Here is a 21,333-nt window from a genome sequence, read left to right on the forward strand (position 1 = left end):
TGAGCTAGATAGACCAATGGTCTGACTCAAGTTATGGCAGCTTCCTATGTGCCTATCCTCAAGAATCCGCTTCATCTGTAAATGACAGCCAACCAGTAGAGGGGAGTGAGTCACAGCATGATGGCATGGCAGATAACACATATTCCTAGATTCTACAGGGAAAGATAACCATGAAGATACATGAGGCTACTGTTTTCAGCAGCAGCCAAATCTGTTTTGACATCTAGTTCCACCCATAGAAAAAGCTGCAGAAGAAACTGAGGGAGATTTAACTAAATTGGGAAAACGCAATTTGATTGCTTTCACTAAGGTGGGATATGACAACAGCAGAAAGAGGGACACACACTTTTGGAAGTAATGTCATTTAGAACTTATGAAACTTAATAACTTGCGTGTTCTTTAAAACATTGTGCATTATGTATCTTGATAAATAAAAATAAAGACAACTTCTGAAACTATGCTGAATGATTTAATGGCATTTTCAAATTGCAACAAAGACAAACACTGAACATCTAAAGAAACACAAAAATCACCAGAATCTCAGTAAATTTTTAAAAAGTGGTTCTATAATGACATACAAATACAGGATTTTCTTCCTCTAAGGAAGCTGATTTTCAAAGATAGGCATCAAAGAAAGATTGTTAAGATTCTGAAATGGTTACAGTTTTTTCAGCTGCAAAAAATGATGTGCATTGTTTGAGGAACACATATACAGAGACAGACAGACACAGGTCTTTGTGATTTGCCCAGTGATACGGCCATCTTTTGCAAAACTAAGTCTCAATACTGAAAATATGTAACAGTCACTTTCCTTTTTTCTATGTGAAATGCAGGACATAATTAGATAAATATTCACAGCAGTTGCTAGAACACCAGTCCATTCTGATGTGAAGACCAGATAATGTGAAATGTATAACCAGTGTAACTGTTTTCACATCTATTGTTGGGATGGGAATTATCACCTCAACACCCAACACAGTATTTAAAATATTTAGTAGTTGTGTAGCTTACTCCTTACAAGGAAGCCACAAAACATGGGCTTGTAGACATCTCTGCAATAAGAGGCTGGTTCTTTGGCGACATCAAGCTCAACAGCATCTCCCACGTGCCTGTGTTATGGTATACATATCCAAAAAGAGTCTACATTACCCATGCAGTTGGAGTCCACGTCCTCTCACTGAAGGTAAGGAGTCACAAGTCCACACTGATCCATGGAAAAGCCCCAGTCAGCCCAAGGGCACCTAAGCTTTTCCCCAGTCTAGGCTTACCTTCAATAATGTAGGGAAATAGTTTATAGCTCTCAACCTGTACGTTAATTCAGCTGAAGTGCCTTTAACTCCTTTAGCCAAGGAGCACCTAGGTGAAAACAAGATCTTTCATAGTGACATGTGCTACTGTGTTCAGCTTTATTCTAGTTTGTCTTGACGGCCAACAAAATGGCCAAGGGGGTCAACTGGCATGGCTGCTTCTCTCAAACCACAATGGTTTCCCCTGTTCAGTCACTGTGTGGGAAGGCCCATAGAGAAGGTGGTGCCATAAAAGGATATGAAAAATGCAAGCAAGTCATACATATTCCAAAATTATCATGGAGTATGGGATGACAGGAGGAGAAGACTCAGATTGTAAGAGACTTTGAGAAACCAGCAAGGATTTTTCCAGAACAGAAGGGGGAGACCTATATGATGAGTTTAAAATCGACTAATCATTTGCTTATTCTGGTATCAGCACACAAAATCATCATTGTGTGACTCAACCATTTACTCTCTCCCTTAAAGGACTGGTATCTAAATCTCTGGTATCACGCAATCTTTGCCCTGAATAGATCAAGCTATTATAATACTACATGCTTCTTGCACAAGTTCTGTCCTATTGGTCCTCCTGCAATTTTACACTAGGTTTGCCACTCTCCCACAAATTGTGCCTCTACTCCCAATTCACCCTCTCCTCTAAAGAAACAAGAGTCAGTCTCTCCAATTTATCTTAAGCAATGCTATGGCAGATGCCAGCTTCAAACATAAATGTTTAAAGGAGTGATCAAGGAATTGTAATGTAGGTTACCACACTACTGCTCTGATTCTTTTGAAGAACAGATGGACAGTTAAGAGAACCAGTTCCTGTCTTCAGGTGAAAATGCACCATTGAGAGGAAGCCTTAAATATTGCCTCCATATCTTTCTTCAAATCTGTCAACTACCAAAGGCAATTGGAAATATGCATCAAGCACAATAAGCTGATAACACAGGACAGAACACAGGAGGAGTAAAACCCATCTAGAATAACTGAATAAAAGAACGACAGAATTATGTACAGAACCACACAGGAACCTTTGCCTATGTTCAAAATGGACAGGTTTGCCTCACTGTGATAATGTTCTATTAACCTTCATAAAGCTAGAGCTTGAAATTTGGTATGATTGTCTTCCATTCTTAAAGAGAGCACACTGGAACAAGATCCAAAGTGCTTCATCAAGGTTAAACAGCAAGATTCAAAGTAGGCCCACATTCATTTTTGAGGTAGCACACAGTTACAACAGCCAAGATGCAAATTTTTTACTTCTTTGAGCCGCAAACTCTACTCCCTAATGCCATAACAAACTGCTTTTGAAAGACTCCTCTGTTTCAAAAGTGGCTTGCTGGGAGTGGGAGAGAATACAGAAGCCTGAGGTCTCCTTGGGTATGCAGAACTCCTGTGGCGGCTTGGGTCTCAGCCTTGGTGCTGTTGGCTCAAACAGAACTACAACAGGAGAGCTCCCATTTAAAAAAACACAGGTGTATCTTAAAAAAAAAAAAAAAAACCACCAAACAAACAAGATCTATTTTCTGGCTTTAAAAAAATTTACAAAAGGGTAGCTATGTAAATCTTTCTTCAATACAGGTCTCACATTCTCTAGGATAATCATCTGACGCTTGCAGAAATGGTTTATAACAACTGCTATAAACTAAAGTGCTTAAAACCATGTTCAGATTGCTGTGATTGTAACATTTTGTAGTTTGCCATGCAAGAGACATTGCAAAGCAGAGTGTGCTCAAGCCAACAAGGTAAGAATGAACAGGTTCGTTCTTGAAATGTATAGGAACGTTCCCGATGTGGCGACCCAAACATTCTGCACGCAAATGTTTAAGCATTAATTTCTGTCTCCTTCCCTCACCCTCAGTTTTATTCCAGAAACTAGACTAAACAAGAACTGGAATTAACACTACATTGGAACACTCAAGTCAGACTTCATATAGATGGGGGGGCGGTGGGGGGGACCACATCCCTCCATCAAGTGAAACTCACTCTTCATCTTAAAAGTTTAGCCCTGAACTATATTCAATCACAAGGCAGATATGTAAAATGGTGGCGGGAGAGGGGAAGGCAGACTATATATTTTTCACAACAAGTACACAGAATTCACATTTAAGTCAAACATAATGCCCTACTGTTCATCTAGGCTGAATAACTTATGGACACTTATATATGCTCCTTAGGAAAGCCAAACATCCTTCTACACACCAGTGGATGTCAAGATATAAAAATTCATACACAAGAACCTAATTTTTTTTTTCCAAAAAAGGTCACATTTTCCCCCTGTACATTTCATGCAAACTGTGCACAATGTGGTAACAACATTTGCAACACGCACCCTTTCAAGGCGCACCTTTTACAATGATAGCAAACTAGCCTACGGGCAAGTCTGCAAAAAAGGTGGAAGTCTATGGCAACCAAAGTGAAGGGGGGTGGGGAGAGAGAGATAAAGAGAGGGAGACTGAATTCTTCCAGCATCTCATTTTTCCTGTAGCAAGGCAGGGATGTTGATGTTCCACCCAATTGCTTGGCGATCAAATCCACAAGTGAACAGGTTACATATTGGGTGGTCTTCACTCCACGCTGAACAGCAGACCATTCTTCTATGGCCCTGTGACAGCAGAAAGGACTGCATTAGCAGAAAGGACTCACATTAGAAAGGACTACATATGCTGGTAACCTCCAGGTTTGACTACTGTAATACACTCTACGTGGGGCTGCCTTTGTACGTAGTCTGGAAACTACAACTGGTGCAGAATGCGGCTGCCTTGATACTGCCACCCAGAACAAAACTCATTCTGCACATAGACCAAAAAAAAAAATTAGAGGGAACAGTGGCCACTTCCCCAATCAAATTGACCGATTCTCAAAAAAATCCATACTATCCCGAGAAGGAAAGCTCAGTTCCATAAGCAGAGTGAGTTTGCAGTACCCTGTATCTGATCTTATATGCCAAGTATATATATAGGGGAAAGATCCAGACATGTTCAATATATAAGCACATGACTGCTTCCACCAAATGGTTAAGCTGGTCATCTTTGTATCAGACTCTCCAAACCTTCAGCATCCTACAACCAACACTGATTCAGAGAAAGAAGCATGCATGTTTCTTGCATGTGGAACTAAAATCGTGGTACCTGTCTGTTGCTGCGAGGGAGCCGTGCTAATCGCACCCCAGACATGTCAAATAATCTGACCTGTCGGTTGTCATGGGGAAGGGCAATGATTCTTTGGCCGACACAAACATTAATCCTGTGCAGAAGAGATACAAATAGATTAGGGAGCCTGACAAATGGAATCTAGCAATGCAAGTTCACTGAAAGTGATTTAACTGAAGATTTATATCATACACATTTCCCACAAATATGTAACACTGAAATTATGCAACACGGCTTTTCTTTTAATTTTTATCTCTCTCTGTTTTTCTTGCAAAGAATTAGACTAATGGAAAGTGATTTGTTTCTGGTGTGCTTTCTGAAGTGTGTGTGTTGGGGGGTGGGAGAGTGATATTCTCTCTCAAAATCTATCTTCATTAAAATTAATAATGCTGTCACCACCAGCAGATGCACCAATGCAGCCCTTTGGTTAGCATCAAAAGGAGCATGCAAGGCCTTTCCTGTGAACACTGGGATTTTCCCCTACCCTACCCCATCAGAGGGATCCTTTGGTGAGTCATCCACCCACTCCCAGCTCTTGTTAAATGCCTTAGTTGCACATATGGGATGTGCTGCACCTAGACCCTTGTAAACATTTACATAAGCATGTGGCATTCCCCAAACAATTCAGGTAAGTGCTGCATTAGTTTGTGCAAGTCTCAAAATATTTCCATCAAGTAAGAACGAAAAGAAAATCCAAGGACAACCAAATTACATCCAATTAAAAAAGCCTAGGTTGCTTTTACTTTGAGGCGCATAAGAATTGCCTAAAGGCACATGGTGTGGTATGATAGATTCAGCTTCAGAAAGTCTGGTCCCAAGCACCCTGTCCAGATGGGGGAAAGTAATGTAACCAAATGTAAACTGCTCTAAGCTCTTTCAAAGAAGTATAGAGTACAAATTAAATAGTCTGTCAAACCCAGAATCCAGGTGACCTTCCATGCTAAGAATTATCTGTTTTGCACACAATATCCATTCGCTTAACAGTCTCCTTTTTCAGGAGAAGCTGTCAAGGGTACCAATCTGACATACCACCATTGGCTATGTAGAAGCTGGACCATGAGACTCTAGTCTATATTCAAAATGGTACAAGAGTGTCTAATAAAAACTGTCATTTTGCATGACCACTGAACTTGAACAGAATTAATCCCAAGTGGAAGTTAATAAGAAAGAAAGAAGCCTGAAATCAGTAGGATCCTAGCTAAAGGTAGGAAGCTGAGCGCTAATTCTCATGTATTATAGTTTATGAACATCACTAACAGCCCAATGGGTTGCTTTGGATTACCTGTTTACTGCAGAATCTGTACGGATAGTTGCAATAGGCGATCTCATATTTTTCAAGTCCCAAACTTTCACAGTACGGTCATCGCTACCCGAAACAACGTTGTCCCCTACAGTGAAGACAGCTGAAGTCACAGTGCTTAAGACAAACAAACCAGAGTCACAGTTAGCACAGCTACCTAAAATATACTTGCCAGCTGAAAAACACAACACACTATTCAAGGAAAAAAGCAACCTTAAATCAAATAATATGAAAAAGCTTAAGAATGGGATCCTTCACATAATACCCATGAAAGCCCTTAAACCTTCTGATATGGTTACTGGGCTTCTGCGAAGCTTTGCTCAAAGCTGGATATTCCACACAGCCCCTCAACACTGCATAGAGGCAGCCATTTCCACTGTGCAGTGTGGTGCTTTACCCAGCACCAGTAGGGCTCCTTTAAGGGAAACAGAGACCTGGTGCAACTTAGCGCCATCTTGGAAGCTGTGCACCAAGAAGACTACATTTCCCAACACTCCATGTGCACCTTCCAAAATGGCCCTGGGACTTGACAAGGCTCTGTTTCTCCTTAAAGGGACCCCACCAGCAGTGGGAAAAGCACAGCACTAGCAGAGGCTTTGGTCGAAGCTTCACGCCTAATGGGTACCCTCCAAAGGAAGTCTGGTCAAGACCTCACTACAACATATCAAACAGGTAGCTTAAATATCTGTAGCATACAATTGCATGCTCAAGTATTAGAACCAGTCTCTCTCTTTGTAAGGGAGGGAGCTTATCATGCCAAATGATACATGTAAAGAAAAATCCTTCGGCCATATGAAAAGAATAATTATGTCTGTCTTCCATGTTAAGGAAGCTGATTATACCAAATTAACAATATTTACTGTATTTATTTAGTAGTTTATATACCGCCCCATACAAAAAAAAAGTCCCAGGGCGGTTCACAATATAAAACCATTAACATAATTAAAACAATTTAAAATGTAATAAGAACTCTAAAACTGAAGCGATAAAACTTGTATTTGAATTACAATGAGCAAGTCAAGCATAAGAAAGGATGACAATATTTAACCCAAGTGGCCAACATGTTAACTGTTAATCTGAAGACACAAAGTGCTCTAAGCTATTCCTTCCATTCTAGTCTACAATGCTTTTTGCTTGTTTTTACCTTATACAGCATGCTAACAAAGCATTTCCTTCTCTCCCCAGGTTCATTACAGCATGCTGCTTAACTCAATTTCTATGGATCGCATTTAATGACCTATCCTGTATAGCTCAGGGGTCACACACATCAATTGCTTGGAATTTCGTAATTTTAATTTAAGGTGTCAAGTTGCTCCTGTCACTTCTATTGTACTGTGAGAATTTGATTTCATGTCCTAGTCAGCCTACTGATTGAGATTAGTATTACCCAAGTCACAATGGACCAGTATGTGCAAGCTCTCTTAATATAAACTGACATCAAATTAAACTCTAATTAGATCCAAACACCATTGTATCAGTGGTACAAAAAGTTTTTTAATGCTGTATCAGAGTGCTACTGAGCTGCCCAGGGTAATTACATCCGATGATCTAAAGGTCTTCACTGGAACCTTCTGATCCTCATGTTCCCAATACCAAATTGTGTACACAACAGCCACTGAATCTATGGAAGATCTCCAAAACCGCCACACATTCACAGCCATGAGAATGCCTAGCTTCCTGGAATATATGCATGGCAGAGCACTACATACTGAAATATTCACACAAACAGAGCATTTCACTGTTCCACAACATATGACAATAGATTTGATTCTTTCACCATGCATTAAAATTATTCAGCTAGTTAAGATTTAAAAGCTTGCTTTTCAAACAACTGTTCAAAGCTCTCTGCTTTTCAAGCTTGTGCTCAAAAACTTGAACGATTTATTTAAATTTGCATCCCGGTCTATATCCCAAAGGTGCCGTGTGGGTTGCTTTTTAAAAAAAAAAATAAAGAAAGGCAGAACACATAAGAAGTTAACTCTTTACCAGCTGAACCTTTGGCCACTGAACTCTAGTTTAAATTCAAAAGATCTAACACGGCATATGCAAGGCAAAAGGAAGCCTTATAAAACATACCACTGGTTCCATCTAGTACAGTATTGTGTGCTCTGACTAGCAGAAGCTGCCCCTGGTCTCAAGCAGAACTCTCTCCCAGCTCTGCTATGCAAGGTCCTATTCAACTGGAGAAACCAGGGGTTGAACCTGGCACCTTGTGCGTGCAAAGTGAGTGCTCTCCCAATGAGCTATGGCCCCTCCCTTCTTAGCATGAGCTCTGGATTATCACACATCATTACAATGGCGTTTATCTTTTAAGCATTATTTCGTTATTCACCTTTTTTCTTTTTGTAAAGAACACTCTCATCCAGAGTTAATGGCTTACTGTAAGTAGATATGGTTTCATTAGATATTGTACCTAAACATATTCACTCAAAATCTCAATAGAGATCAGTCGCATCACTCCTTCCTGCCATGTTTTGTTTTATTTATTTATTTACTGAGTTTGTATACTGCCTAGTATAGAAATCTCTAGGCAGTGTACAGAATTAAAATACAATAAAGCATTTAAAATTCATAAAAAGAGAAATATCAGTATCGATTTAAAAAACACTGAAATTTGTTTGCACAAGTTATGTTCTCACACATCACTCCTACAGCAAAAGCCATACCATATACGTTGAAAATGCCTGGGAACTCGCATCAGCACAGAATGATAGTTGCCGGGGGGCGGGGGGGGGGCACAATCACCTCAACCCCATATCCTACTGCAACTGAGCCTACTCAGTTTGGAATGTGCTTCCTGTCAAAATAAAAGTTTGGCTGCTTTGAAAAAGACCCTTAAGATGCACCTGCCTTCTAAGGTTTTTAGTTAAAAAATAGTTTAAACCGTTTTTATTCTGCAAAACTGTTTTGTTATTCTGTTTCTGTGTTTGTTGTATTTTTAAACCATGTACCTAGCGATGTATATGATAAATAACTAAATAAAACAAATAAGCACGTCTATGAAATAACTGCATATTCTTCCCCTATTTACCATCCCTCCCCTCCCCTCCCCCATGCCTATTTCTAGATTGTGAGCCCCTTGGGATATGGATCATCTTCTCATGTGCTGTAAATGCACCATGTACATGTGTGGAACAACAGCCCTCATCAGCTGGCAGCCTGTTTACAAAACACATGAACGTACGAAGCTCCCTTATACAGAATCAGACTGTTGCAGCATCAATCCAAGTACTGTTTGCTCCAATGGCAGCAGTTTTCCAAAGCCTCAGGAAGAAGTCTTTCCTAACCTTACCACCAGAGCTCCTTTGATCTGGAGATGCCAGAGACTGCATCTGGGACCTTCTTCATGCAAACCACATGGTCCACCACTGACCCTTCCATAGCTCAAGGGGGGTCTCCCAAAAAGCAAATCTGGAAAGCTCAAAAGGGTATATTGCTACTGAAACTGAGCTTAAACACTGGTTTCACATCCTGTTTGTTCTCAGCTTTGCATCAGGCACAGAACTATAGCTTAAACAAGCCAGGATGTCAATGGGAGAAAAGCAAAGAAAGTAAGAGGAATGGAAGAAAGAGTGCTAAGTCTCTATAGGCTTTAGGCATTATTAACAACCCAAATTTAACCATAGTTTGTTGATTATGTGAACCAGTGCAAAGAGCCTTGTAGCAAAATGGAGGCCAATATGGCATCAATCAGTCAATGAATAATCTCTTTGTCTTGAATTGAGACCTAGATTAGTTACATCAGTAGAAACACCTACTATTCCACCACATGTGGTGGAATGCATCTGGGCCTATCTACAGGTTTCTATGGGCATATTTACCTCTAGTGACTGAACTTTGTTTCAAATTGGGGATGGGGCCGTAGCTCAATGGCAGACCATCTGCTCTAGATGCAATAGGTCCCAGGTTCAATCCCTGGCATCTCCAAATGAGGGCTGGGAAAGACCCCTAAGCCTGGAACCTTGGCAATCTAATGGCCTGGCTTGGCATAAGGCAGCTTCCCATGTGCCTATGACTGACTGAAGTATGGTATTGGAATGTATTCGTTTTTTTAAAATCTCACTTTACATAGGAATCCCTAGAGCCACCAGACTATCTACCCGCTTCATGAACATGGTAAGAAGGTTCTTGCCAGTGAAAGCTTACGCCACAATAAATTTGTTAGTCTTTAAGGCGTCACCAGCCTTGGATTTTTTTTAAACAAGTGTATGTGTACATGTGCACGCACACCAGCAAATGCCTGTATGTCAATAGATAGGAATCCTCATGGTTTGTTCAATGACTAACTAAAGATTTCTAAAGCAATCATCTAATGACCATGCTCTTTTAAAAGCCACCTATGAATTTAAGTCCTCTAAAAATGGCAGCTCAGAGGAGAGTGCATTGCACTGAACGTACTGAACTAGGAAGGAAATTCTCTTCCATCTCTAGTGCAGCAACTTTCAGCTACTCTAATTTGTGGCTCCCTTCAACATTAGGCTACCAGATCATCGCTCCTGTGATAAACAATATAGGAGCAAGAACAAAGTGAACTTTCTTACTCACCAACTAAATCAAGGCTGGAACTCGGAGTAAATGGAATGGAGAAGGGGTGGCTAGCTAGAGCACCTGGTCAATAAATTGATCTGCCTCTTGTCTGGAGGCTTAACAACATACATACTGCCCAAAGCTCAATCCATGCTGAATATGGAAACTTTAAATAAGGAACTGGGCAAGAGGGGGGAAATTAACATTCCTCTGACTTTTTTTCTCTTGATCCTGGGTCTTCCAGCAGTTGTAGCCAAGTTAAAATTGTGGTTAACATCCCCTTGGCTAAGTTAATGAAAAATGTCAACAAAAGATCATTAGACTCTGTGTTAATGGGACGCTAAAAGGCATTAGGCTTTTAATAACTCAGAGCGGATGACAGGTATCTTTGGGCATTTAAAAAAAAGTTGGCAAAGACACAGTAGCCTTATGACACCCTTAAACTGTGGGTCCCCCATGGGGTGTTTGGTGTGCTACTACCATTCTCTGGAAAAACTTCAGACTATGCCAAGCCCTACAAAACTCATGCAAAACTCATTTATCTTGTCGTAGCAAGCAGCCGAGCATGTACTTCCAGCTGACAGAGTGGCACTTTCTCACCACACACCACTGCCTGATCTGGAACATTCTGCTCCCTCCGTGGGTCTCAATCAACAGAAATACTGTAATGCTAGCACTCCTCATTAGGACTAACAGCTGTCTCCCCAGTCACACAGAGACACAAAACTGTTTTGCATAACAATCTGCTGAAATTTCACACTCACAGGGGGGAAAAAATATGATGCAGAAAATGCTGGACCATGAAATGCTGATGCGGTGTGCTGCCTGGAACCGCTTCAAAAAAAATTAACACTACCATGCCCATTTTGCTCACACAGCATGAGATTTGAGAGAGTTGGGAAGGAAAACACAGTAATGGGTGTTAGATTCTGGGAAGAGGGAAACTTGCTACCAAATGCTGAGACAGAGAGGCAGAAATTGTGGCCAGTTTAAATTTTAGCTCAGTGAATGGACTGAATTTCGCTTAAAATGGGCCTTTGCAGGATGCAATCCTTAGTAAATGAATGGCAAAGGTTAGTAAAGACAATTTAGTCACACACAATACAAAGGTTGCAGAAGAAAAATACCTGTGTCAATGCAAAAACCATTAATTCCTCAGACTCCATGACAGTTTTTAGAAAGCTGGTTAAATCTTGGCTTTTTATCCAGGCCTTTACATGATTGTTTTATTGCTGCTTCTGTGTGTTTTTATCCATGTTTTCTGTATTTGTATATTATATATTTTAATATCAGATTGTTTTTATATTTTTAGCTAAATACTTTTAATTCATTTTTATTATGTGTTTTAACTTTTGTAAACTGCCTTGTGATTGTTTTAATGAAAGGCGGTATATAAACCTAACAATAAATAAATAAATAAAATTAGGGGAAATTCTACAGGTGGGCAAGTGAGGGGGCTAGCAGCAGATGTTTCCAGTTAAAAGAGCATCAAAAGCTAAGAATATTAGGTGTCCTTTGGATGAATGGGGGGAAAGAGGAAATCACCATGAAGTATCTTGCATAGGGGCGCAAGCAAAAGATCAACCTGTCTTAGGTCTATGTTCTTGTTTAGCAGTTGCCATCTATCAGAATGAATTTCCCCCCCCAAGATCACAAGGAAGGGGGGAGTTTTTTTGCAGCTGAAAATTTACAGGTATCAAAGGGATAAGCTGTGTCACCATCCCAGACTTTTCAGCTGAAGCTTTGGTATCTCATTCTGTCAATACATATAAACTTCACATACAGAGAGAGAAGTCTTATATACCGAAGCATTTGCTTTGCACAAAGTGTTTTGAACAGCAACAAAAATCTAGAAATGCCCTTAAAGCCTCATTAGGACCCTACTTACAATGCTACTATAGCATATCATGGACAACTAAGCCAACTGAGACCTTGGGTTAGGGCGGTATAAAAATGCACTAAATAAATAAATAACTATCCAAGAGATGAATTCAACCATCCAGCACTGTTTTAAGGGAACAAGATTCTCTTCACTGAGTGGAGGAGTAAAATTGTGAAAGGTTTTCTTTCCCCACGGACACAGTACTGTCACTCAGTAATGGAAGGGGTGGGAGTCACTAATTCTGATTCTGAACACATTTGCATGTAAATCCCAGGGTGGTCCGAGAGACCAGATGCTTATATATCCCACAACAGTATCCAGGACAGGAAACGCCATATTGACAACACACTGGATTCTATTTTACTTCTCAACATTTCTTCAATAGTTCTCTTCCAAACCAAGCAGCTGCTATTGACTCACAAGAGTAGTCTTTTCATTAAATACTTTGTGCAAAAATACACAGTACAAGAAAGTGTGCCTGACTACTTGTATATAAAAATATTTCGATTCTTCCCCAAAAGTTGTTTCCTAGTTTACCATATGAACACAAGGCAATTAATAATTAAAACTGTAACCTTAATCACTCTAACCTAAAACTAAGTAATGGTGTGTCCTTTCCAGTTAAGACTGCAAGACCAAAGCATGTAGATTTCTCTGCAATTAGAGTCTTTCTGGATCATAAATATTGAAGTGCATGTTGCTCCTTATATATGAAATTATCTTTTCACAACAACTACACTCTGGTTGAATCTTTTAAGACCTTTATCACAGTATTTTTTCCAAGAAATCTTTTTTAAAAAAAATACCTCACTCTTGTTCCCTTACTCCCTAACAAGAAATGAACTAGAACTTAGCTAAGTGTACAGCAGAACTTGACAAATCCCAGATGCCAGGGAACCAGGGTGTCTAGAAATTTAACTGAGGTGCCTAAACTAGGATATACAGAGGTAGAGCTATTTAAGAAAACTTTTTTTTTTCCCAGGCAGCCTGTTTCTGTCCTAAGTATGCAACTTGTAAAAGGGATAAGGAGAAGCCCATTTATCTTCCCCCTCCACAATTGTCCATCACTGAATCCAGTACTTTTGCAAGTGTCCACTGCCTGGCTCCTACATTTGGGGGCAGGCTCTTAAAACCAAAGAACATTTGTCAAGGCCTGATGTACACAACCACATTTCTTTGGTCTTGCTGTAAAATCCTCATCCACTTGCCAAACCACCAATTTTCCTTTATCATTTATCCCTTTTGTTCACTTTTACACTGCAAGTTCCTCCAGGGAAAGACCAGTTTCTTGTCTGACTTCCAATATATCGGTAGCATGTGAAAACCAACACTTAATATGCCAATATTCACTAATCCATGGAAGCAAATATTTTATAGGTGTGTTTATTCCTTCACTGCAGTCTTTTCTATGATGCATTTGAAGCCACTTCAAATTCCTACTGAAAACAGGCAGGGAAAGCTTTTAAAAAAATATTGTTGCATTTTAATCTGGTTGGATAAACTCAGAATTCTTTATGGAAAAAATTTACACTTGAATGTTAGATATGCCATTTCCAGGCTGAAGACAGAATTAAGGCGCCATCTGCTGGAAACCATCTAGATTATGTCATGCCAACAAAATAGTTATCTAAAACTACTACGGTTTTTCAGTGCCTTGGCTGCAGAAGTACAGGATACAGCTGCCAAGATGGACTACCTGCCTATTTGCCAGATGCAAGTGACTTGACAGCCCTATCACTCAAAGCCAAAGGAGCTGCACCAGTTCACAGAAGAAACAAGAATAAACCATCCAAAGGTGCCAAAAGGGTTTTGTTTTAAGTGCACCAAACACATTTCAAGCATGCTGCTCTTTTGTAATAAAACAACTGAGTAAACACTCACATGTTAATTACATTTTTTTTAAAAAAAACATATGAGACTCAAATATTTAAGATGCCACAGAACTTTCTGCAGAGGACAAGAGTAAATTCCTAATCTAACAACACTGTAACCTACAACAAACATCCAAAAACAAAAGTGGAGACTGACAAAGAAACCAAGACAGGTGGATATAAATAAGCAACTCACCAACACTTACAGAAAAATTATTTTTACCAAAATTACTGTCAATCTAGTATTACAAGTTTCACGTCAGTGAACATTATGAAGTGACTTCACTGAATATACCAAGTATATGGCACAGATTATTTTGATTTCCCAGTAGCCTTCACTTTATTGACACCACCAGAAAGCACCTACAGTTCTAGATGCAGTTTTTCCCAAGAGGTCTTTTCTTCTGCCATTTCTTTCGTTGGAACATCGCTGATGTTCTCACTTTTCAAGTGAGACTGCCATCTGATCTGGAAAGGAATCCTTCATGACTAATAATAAACATGCATGCTGCAGCTGTTGTAGTAGTGAAAGATCATGCCACCAGTGCATATGTAAGTGCAGCTTTTGAGAAACCAGCTTATGGATCTTGGTCTCCACGAAAAGTGCTCTTTTCCATCTTCACTTGTTGAGCTTTTTTTACTCTGCCACTTAGAAGTTCTGTTCTTGGACTACAATTCCCATCATCCCCAGCCAAAATGGTCACCATTGTGGCTGGGGGTGATGGAAGTTCTAGTCCAACAACAGCTGGAAGGCTGAAGTTGGAGGGCCGAAGTCCCAGACCTAGAGTATGTTGGGTGATCATCATTAAAGTTCCACTGTGGGGAGGGCAAATTTGTACACCCATTACTTCTGTGGCCCCTCTCCCAACACCAAGCACATGTCAAGGATCCTTGGTAGGAAGCCTGCAGGTATCAGCATTGTTGGCATTTAGAGAACAGTAGTAGTCTAGGCAAGCAAAGATGAACCAAGTAACAGACTGCTGCAATAAAGCCTGGCAGATTCAGTGACTTGAGAATTAAGTACAAGGACATGTATTGGCACCAATACACCATATCTACTAATAGAAATTCTCCTCCCCACTGTCATCCCTTGAGATGCCAAGTCCTCTGCCATTTCTTTTGCTGGAGCATCTCCGATGTCTTGTTGCATAACAACTCCCCCGTTGGAGTTAAGTTATTACAACTGGGACAGCTCCAATATCTTTTTCTTTGAAGTGCGGCTTCAGCATGCTTGTCAATTTAGGTTTCAACTAAGTAAGCTCCCAAACCGCAGTCTCTTGCACATACTACTGCATATGTACAAAAGCAATTGTTATAAGTACCATCTCAGCGGCTTCACGCCTCCAATATTTGCTACTTCCAGACTGTATGGGATACAATATTAGGCAGTAATGGCGGGGCGGGGGGGGAACAGACCTTTTAAATAGTCTTGCATTTATTTCCAGTTCTCAGACAAGTATGCCTATCAAAATTAGTACTGCCAAATGTAGGTGAGAGGTCTGTAGACATTTACTGCAGTAGTATTTCAGACCAAAGAGACAGAAGATCGTCCCTAGACAGGTGCAGAGAGATAAGAGGCAGGAACTTTTTCCATGACATCTTCCCCCACAGGTCCAATATTTGCATCTTTGACATGCTGAGGCATTGGGTGCAACCCACTAAATGGTATGGGAGCATCTCGTGTGGCTGAACCGTTGAAGCAAAGTAAGGCTTGAACTGACTTGCGCTTGAATGGGAGATCAGAGAGGACTCAATTAAGCTGTCCTGAGGTTTCTAAAGGAAGATCAGAGCACAGTATAAAGAAAAAACCTGCAGCACCACTCCTTGTACAGACTGGTAGCTTGCTGAGCATGGGTAGGGCAATCCTAAATGAACTCTCCTTTGTGGACTGGATGCTGCAAGGTCATGACGACTTTGCTTTTAGCATTCCTGCCCACAGCTTCATCATTCGTGAGAATGGACACCTCTCATCTGCTAGGCTTGAGCCCCAAACATTTGGGAGGCCATTATAAAGGCCTCCAAAACGTTTCGGATCGGGGGGTGTACTCACTCCTCCTGTCGCACTTCCCCCACCAGCGCCCCGTTATTTTTAAGTCCCTCGGGACGGCAGCATTCCTCCCTGCCGTCCCGTTTCCCCTCATCAGCTGGAAGTGGCCAGAAGTAGTGACCGCATGGCAGATGGGTGCACGCGCGGTAGCTACTTTCGGCCACTTTGGGAAACAGGGAGGCAGGGAGGAACGCTGCCGCCCCGAGGGGCTTAAAAATAACGGAGCGCCGGCAAGGGAAATGTGGCAGGAAGGGTGAGTACACCCTCCTCCACACTTAAAGTACCACCCCCGCCGGTGCCAAATAACATTCAGGCACATCCCTATCATCCACCCCTTTTAACCATGACCCTTGTGCTAATATTATTAAGCTTTAGTACGCAGAGCACTCATTTTAATAAGTACTCTGTTAAAATGGGAGAAGCTCCATCTGGAAAAGGATCACTGTGAACTTAAACAAGAATATTTAAAATCCTTAAGGATGCTTGCGAAACCATGGTCAGATTCTAAGTTCCATCATGTTGCTGCACCTTTTAAAAGTGGCACTGTATCCCTTGAATGTGGAGTAGAAGCATGTAGCTTGGCCCCAGGTACCTCCATCAAAGCTGGTACCAAAATCCAAGGGGAAGAAAATGCTTCTCAAACAGCAGTTTATGGAGTGCACCCCTGCAAATTTGAGCGCCAGCTCAGGAGGCTTCTGCATGCAAAGCAGGTGCTCTACCACTGAACTATGGCCTCATCACAACCCTGAGGCTGAATCAAGTTTAGCAAAAACAGGTTGTTTACCTATAACAGATGATCTGGTAGTGGTTCCATCATTCATAAATAGTGGGTTCTGCACCTACGCAGATCAGCTTCGGGTAGAATTCGTTAGCTCCTTGCGACGCCGGCAACCGCCTGTTGCACATGACTGTAGTAGCCTCTAGTGGCAGTTGGGCGTCTCTGCAATCAGTTTCTTGATGGCCGACATGGCAGTATGATACTGCAGCGGTATAGTGGCCTGAGTATTCCGTTACAGTGGCTTGTCAAATCAGATGTGGGGATGGCAGGGAGGGTGTTATGAATTAGGGGTGTGTCCGAACCGGTCCGGAGGCCATTCTAAAGAATGGCCGAACTGCCGGACCGGTTCGGATCTGGCTGGTTCGGGTCCGGGTGGGGGGTATTTCTTTAAGGGCGGGAGGGCTTGCTTACCCCTCCCGCCTCTTTGCCCCCGCCAGAGGCCGTATTTCACGGAGTAATGGGGGCGCTGGAAACCAGCCGCCCCCACCGCCGCGAGCAGATTAAGGCACAAATTACCGCTACCACTACTGCCGCCGCCATCGCCCACCAGCCCTCCCTCCCTCCCAGCCGCCCGCCTGCCCGCCCGAGTCCTCACCGGATGATGTTGTAAACAAAGAGAGGAGCTACCGAACAGAGCTCCTCTCCCTTTGAAGTCCTGCAGGCTACTGAGGCTTTGTGCGCGCCGCAAAGGACGCCGATCGCCGGAGGCCCGGTCTACCCGCCGGGAAACATCATCCAGTGAGGACTCGGGCGGGCGGGCGGCTGGGAGGGAGGGAGGGCTGGCGGGCGGCGGCAGTAGTGGTAGTGGTAATTTGTGCCTTGATCTGCTCGCGACGGGGGGGGCGGGGGGGCGGGGGGGGCTGGTTTCCAGCGCCCCCATTACTCCGTGAAATACGGCCTCTGGCGGGGGCAAAGAGGCGGGAGGGGTAAGCAAGCCCTCCCCGCCCTAAAAGGAAGACCCCCCTTCGGTGCCGGTCCGGACTGCTCCGGACCATGCACATCCCTATTATGAATGATGGAACCACTACCAGATCATCTGTTACAGGTAAGCAACCTGTTTATCTGGATAGTGGTTCCATTATCCATAAACAGCGGGTGAATTGCGAGCTACCCAACTCGTGGTGGGCATAACCTGCAAGTCACTGCAACACCCTCTTTAAGACTGCCCATCCAAAGTCGGCAGCCTTAGCAGCCCGCACATCTATGGAGTAGTGCCTCACAAACGTCTGATGCGATGACCACGTTGCCGCCAAACAGATATCAGTGAAACGAATGCCAGCCAAATGCGCTGCAGACGTGGCGTAAGCTCTAGTCGAGTGCGCTTTAATTGTGGCTGGAGGGTTGACCCCTTGCTGGTCATATGCTAGTTCAATCAATTCCACCAACCAAGAGGAGAGTTTCTGGCGAGTTGGCGAACACCCCTTGAACTTCCCCTGTAAGTCTGTAAACAACCGAGGTGTTTTACGAATACTGCTGGTGGCCTTCAAATAGAAGAGAAGAGCTCGCCGGATGTCTAGCGAATGCATTGCGGGCTTGAGTGAAGACGTTGGTTCCCTGAAAAAGGTAGGTAGCACAATCTCGGCATTCAGGTGAAATTCAGTAACTACCTTAGGTCGGAACTCAGGATCTAAGCGCATGACGACCCTTTCTGGATAAAACTTTGTATAGGGTTCATCAATACGAAGTGCACATAGTTCACTTACTCGCCTGGCGGAGGTTATCGCCACTAAAAAGAGAGTCTTTAGGGTCAAGTGTTTTAGAGATGCTGCTGCTAATAGCTCAAATGGCGCCTCCATCAGAGACGAAAGAACTAAGGAGAGGCTCCACTTCTCGGCCGGCTGCTGCACTGGTGGATATAGGTTATTGATGCCTCTCAAAAAGTATTTACAACGTGGATGGGTAAAGACTGTCTTGCCGACCCACCCATCGTGGTGCGCAGATATCGCCGCCATATGAACCTTAATAAAGACGTTTGCTAGGCCACTCTGCTTCAAAGTGGTCAGGTAGAGAAGGATGGCTTTCAGACTTGCCTCCCTCGGGTCATAGCCTCTGGAGGCAGCATGTGCAGCAAACCTATGCCATTTTGCCCGGTAGTTTCGCCTTGTGGACTGCTTACGGGTATTTAGGAGAATCTTCCTCAGAAGCCTATCCTCCACGCGGTGAGATTCATTACGGACAGGTTGGGGTGAACCACCCTGCCTAGATCTTGAGTGACTAGATTTGTCCACAGAGGGAGCCTTCTGTAATTCCCTCTCGAAAGTCTGAGTAGGTGTATGTACCACGGTTGTCTTGGCCACCACGGCGCAATCACTATTGCCCTCGTCCGGGCGTGTAGAAATTTGGCTACCACCCTGGGCAGTAAAGGCGTGGGTGGATAGGCATAAAACAGCTCCTGGCTCCAGAGATACTGAAAGGCATCGCCCTTGCTCCATGGGCCGACTCCCATCTGGGAGCAATATTGTTCGCACTTGCTGTTCTCAAAAGTCGCAAATAGGTCCACCTTTGGTCTGCCCCAAGCCAGGAACAATTGTTGCAGTACTTCTGGATGCAATTCCCATTCGTGCTGCTCCAGCACTAGATCTCTGCTTAGTGAGTCTGCCAAACAGTTCATGCTGCCTTTGATATGAATGGCAATGGGGTAAATCCCGTGTGGGATGCACCAATTCCATAACTGCAGGCTGAGATTGCATAAAGATCTGGACACTGTCCCGCCCTGCTTGTTTACATAAGCAATGGCTGTCGTATTGTCCATCTGTAACTGGACAGTTTTCCCTACAAGTTGCCTCGAAAGGCAACCAGGGCTCTGAACACAGCCAGCAGCTCAAGGAAGTTGATATGTAGAAGTCTCGGGAGTGAATTTCACACCCAGGAAAGGCGGGTACTCCTTGAACTCCAGCGCATATCCCATTGATACTATGCGCAAGACCCACTGGTCCGATGTTATATGGCTTGCCAGTTTGATAGTAACTCTGGCTGTGTTCAAGGAGATGGTGTTCCTGGTACTTAAGTGCTTGTTGTTGCATAGAAGAGGTATTTCGCTTGGTGTCGGTGGGCTCTGTGGCCAATCAAAGCTGCTGCTTTGCTTGTGGTGTTCTCTTATTTTGAGAAGTCTGGTTCACCCTATTCATAGGATAAAAGGACCGCCTGTTACTACCGTAGCGTTGGTAAGGCCGCTTAAAATCCCTCTTGTCAGAACGGCAATAAGAGCTCTGACGGTTCTGATACTGATTGTACTGATTGTATGGTCTGTATCTGCTAGAATACTTCGGATTAGTGAAAGATCGAGCCGTAATTCGGGATTTCTCTCACTGTTCCATGTTGTCATCTGTTTTGTCAGAGAAGAGACCTGCACCATCAAAGGGCAGAGTCTCAATCCAATCCTTCATGTCCTGTTGTAGACCCGTCGCACGCAACCAGGCATGCCTTCTTAAAATAATAGATGACGTCAATGTCCGAGACTCAGATTCAGCCAAATGTTTTGCGTTCACCAATTGCTGGCAGGTGGCTGCAGTTGACTTCGCAAACACCGTCTTGAATCTTTTGACAAACTCCCCTGGTTCTAACGCAATGCGTTGATCATACAACGCCTCCCAGAGGGAATGCGTATACCTTGCCTGGCATGCTACATAATTAGCTATTTTGATTGACAAGCATGCAGTAGAGTAAGTTCACCTGCCAAGTACGTCCAGCTTGCGGCCTTCTTTATCTGCTGGTGTCGTATGTCTTTTGCCGCCCTTAGAAGTTGTCGCACAATCCACCACTAATGAATTAGGAGCAGGGTGGAGCATCAGGTAAGTATTCTCTTCCTCCTGTATCCGATACAAAGCCTCAAGACATTTGGAAGTAGGTGCAGAAGTCTGCAACACCTCCCACGCTGACTTAGCTGCTCTTGAAATATGGGGTAGCATAGGCAGGTAAACAGGTTGTAGGCCTGAGGCCAACCGCATCATATTATATACTGGGTCCTCTAAGTCAGTGGTTTTCTCTTTCAGGTGTAGACCCAGGACTCGTGCCATTTCCGCCACCTGCTGATGGTAACCCTTCATTTCTTCATTGGGCAAAATTGATGGAATCGCAGCAACATCCGAATCCAGATCCAGGAGAGCAGGTGCCTCTGGATCCTCTGGATCCGCCTCCGTAGAGTCTGAGGTATAGTCATCCTCAATATCATTGTCATCCTCATCACCCTTGGATGAAACAGGTGAGTTGCCTACAGCTGTAGAAATCACTTTAACTGGTTCTTGAGTACGGGACGTCTGAGTTGCTGCCTGGTGGAGAGTGGAGAGTACAGGTTGGGTCGATTTGAGCGGTATGTCAGTCTGCAACGAAATTGAACATTGTGATGGCAGTGGAAGAGTTGACCAGTGTGGTAAGTATGTTTGAAGTGAAACTGTACGCTGAGGAGGCCTCGGTACAGTGGTTTGGACGGCCGTTTCTGCCCGCTGCACAGGGATCACGGTAGTCTGCACGGCTGTCTCTATTCT

General features: G+C 43.1%; 1 protein-coding gene across 2 annotated transcripts in view; it reads right to left on the bottom strand.

Annotated features, from left to right (window-relative positions):
• Nucleotides 1-453: 453 nt before the first annotated feature.
• The window catches only part of WDR37 (WD repeat domain 37), a 60,466-nt gene continuing 39,586 nt past the window's right edge, over nucleotides 454-21,333 (bottom strand). For both annotated transcript variants that reach the window (XM_053262816.1, XM_053262817.1), the window contains 3 exons: nucleotides 5,727-5,861; nucleotides 4,424-4,538; nucleotides 454-3,897 (listed from right to left, as the gene is read on the bottom strand). In XM_053262816.1, the coding sequence (XP_053118791.1) occupies nucleotides 3,766-3,897; nucleotides 4,424-4,538; nucleotides 5,727-5,861 (382 nt within the window). In that variant the 3' untranslated portion in view covers nucleotides 454-3,765. The remainder of the gene's footprint in view (nucleotides 3,898-4,423; nucleotides 4,539-5,726; nucleotides 5,862-21,333) is intronic.

The sequence above is a fragment of the Hemicordylus capensis genome, chromosome 6, assembly GCF_027244095.1.
Source record: "Hemicordylus capensis ecotype Gifberg chromosome 6, rHemCap1.1.pri, whole genome shotgun sequence".
Lineage (NCBI taxonomy): Eukaryota > Metazoa > Chordata > Lepidosauria > Squamata > Cordylidae > Hemicordylus > Hemicordylus capensis.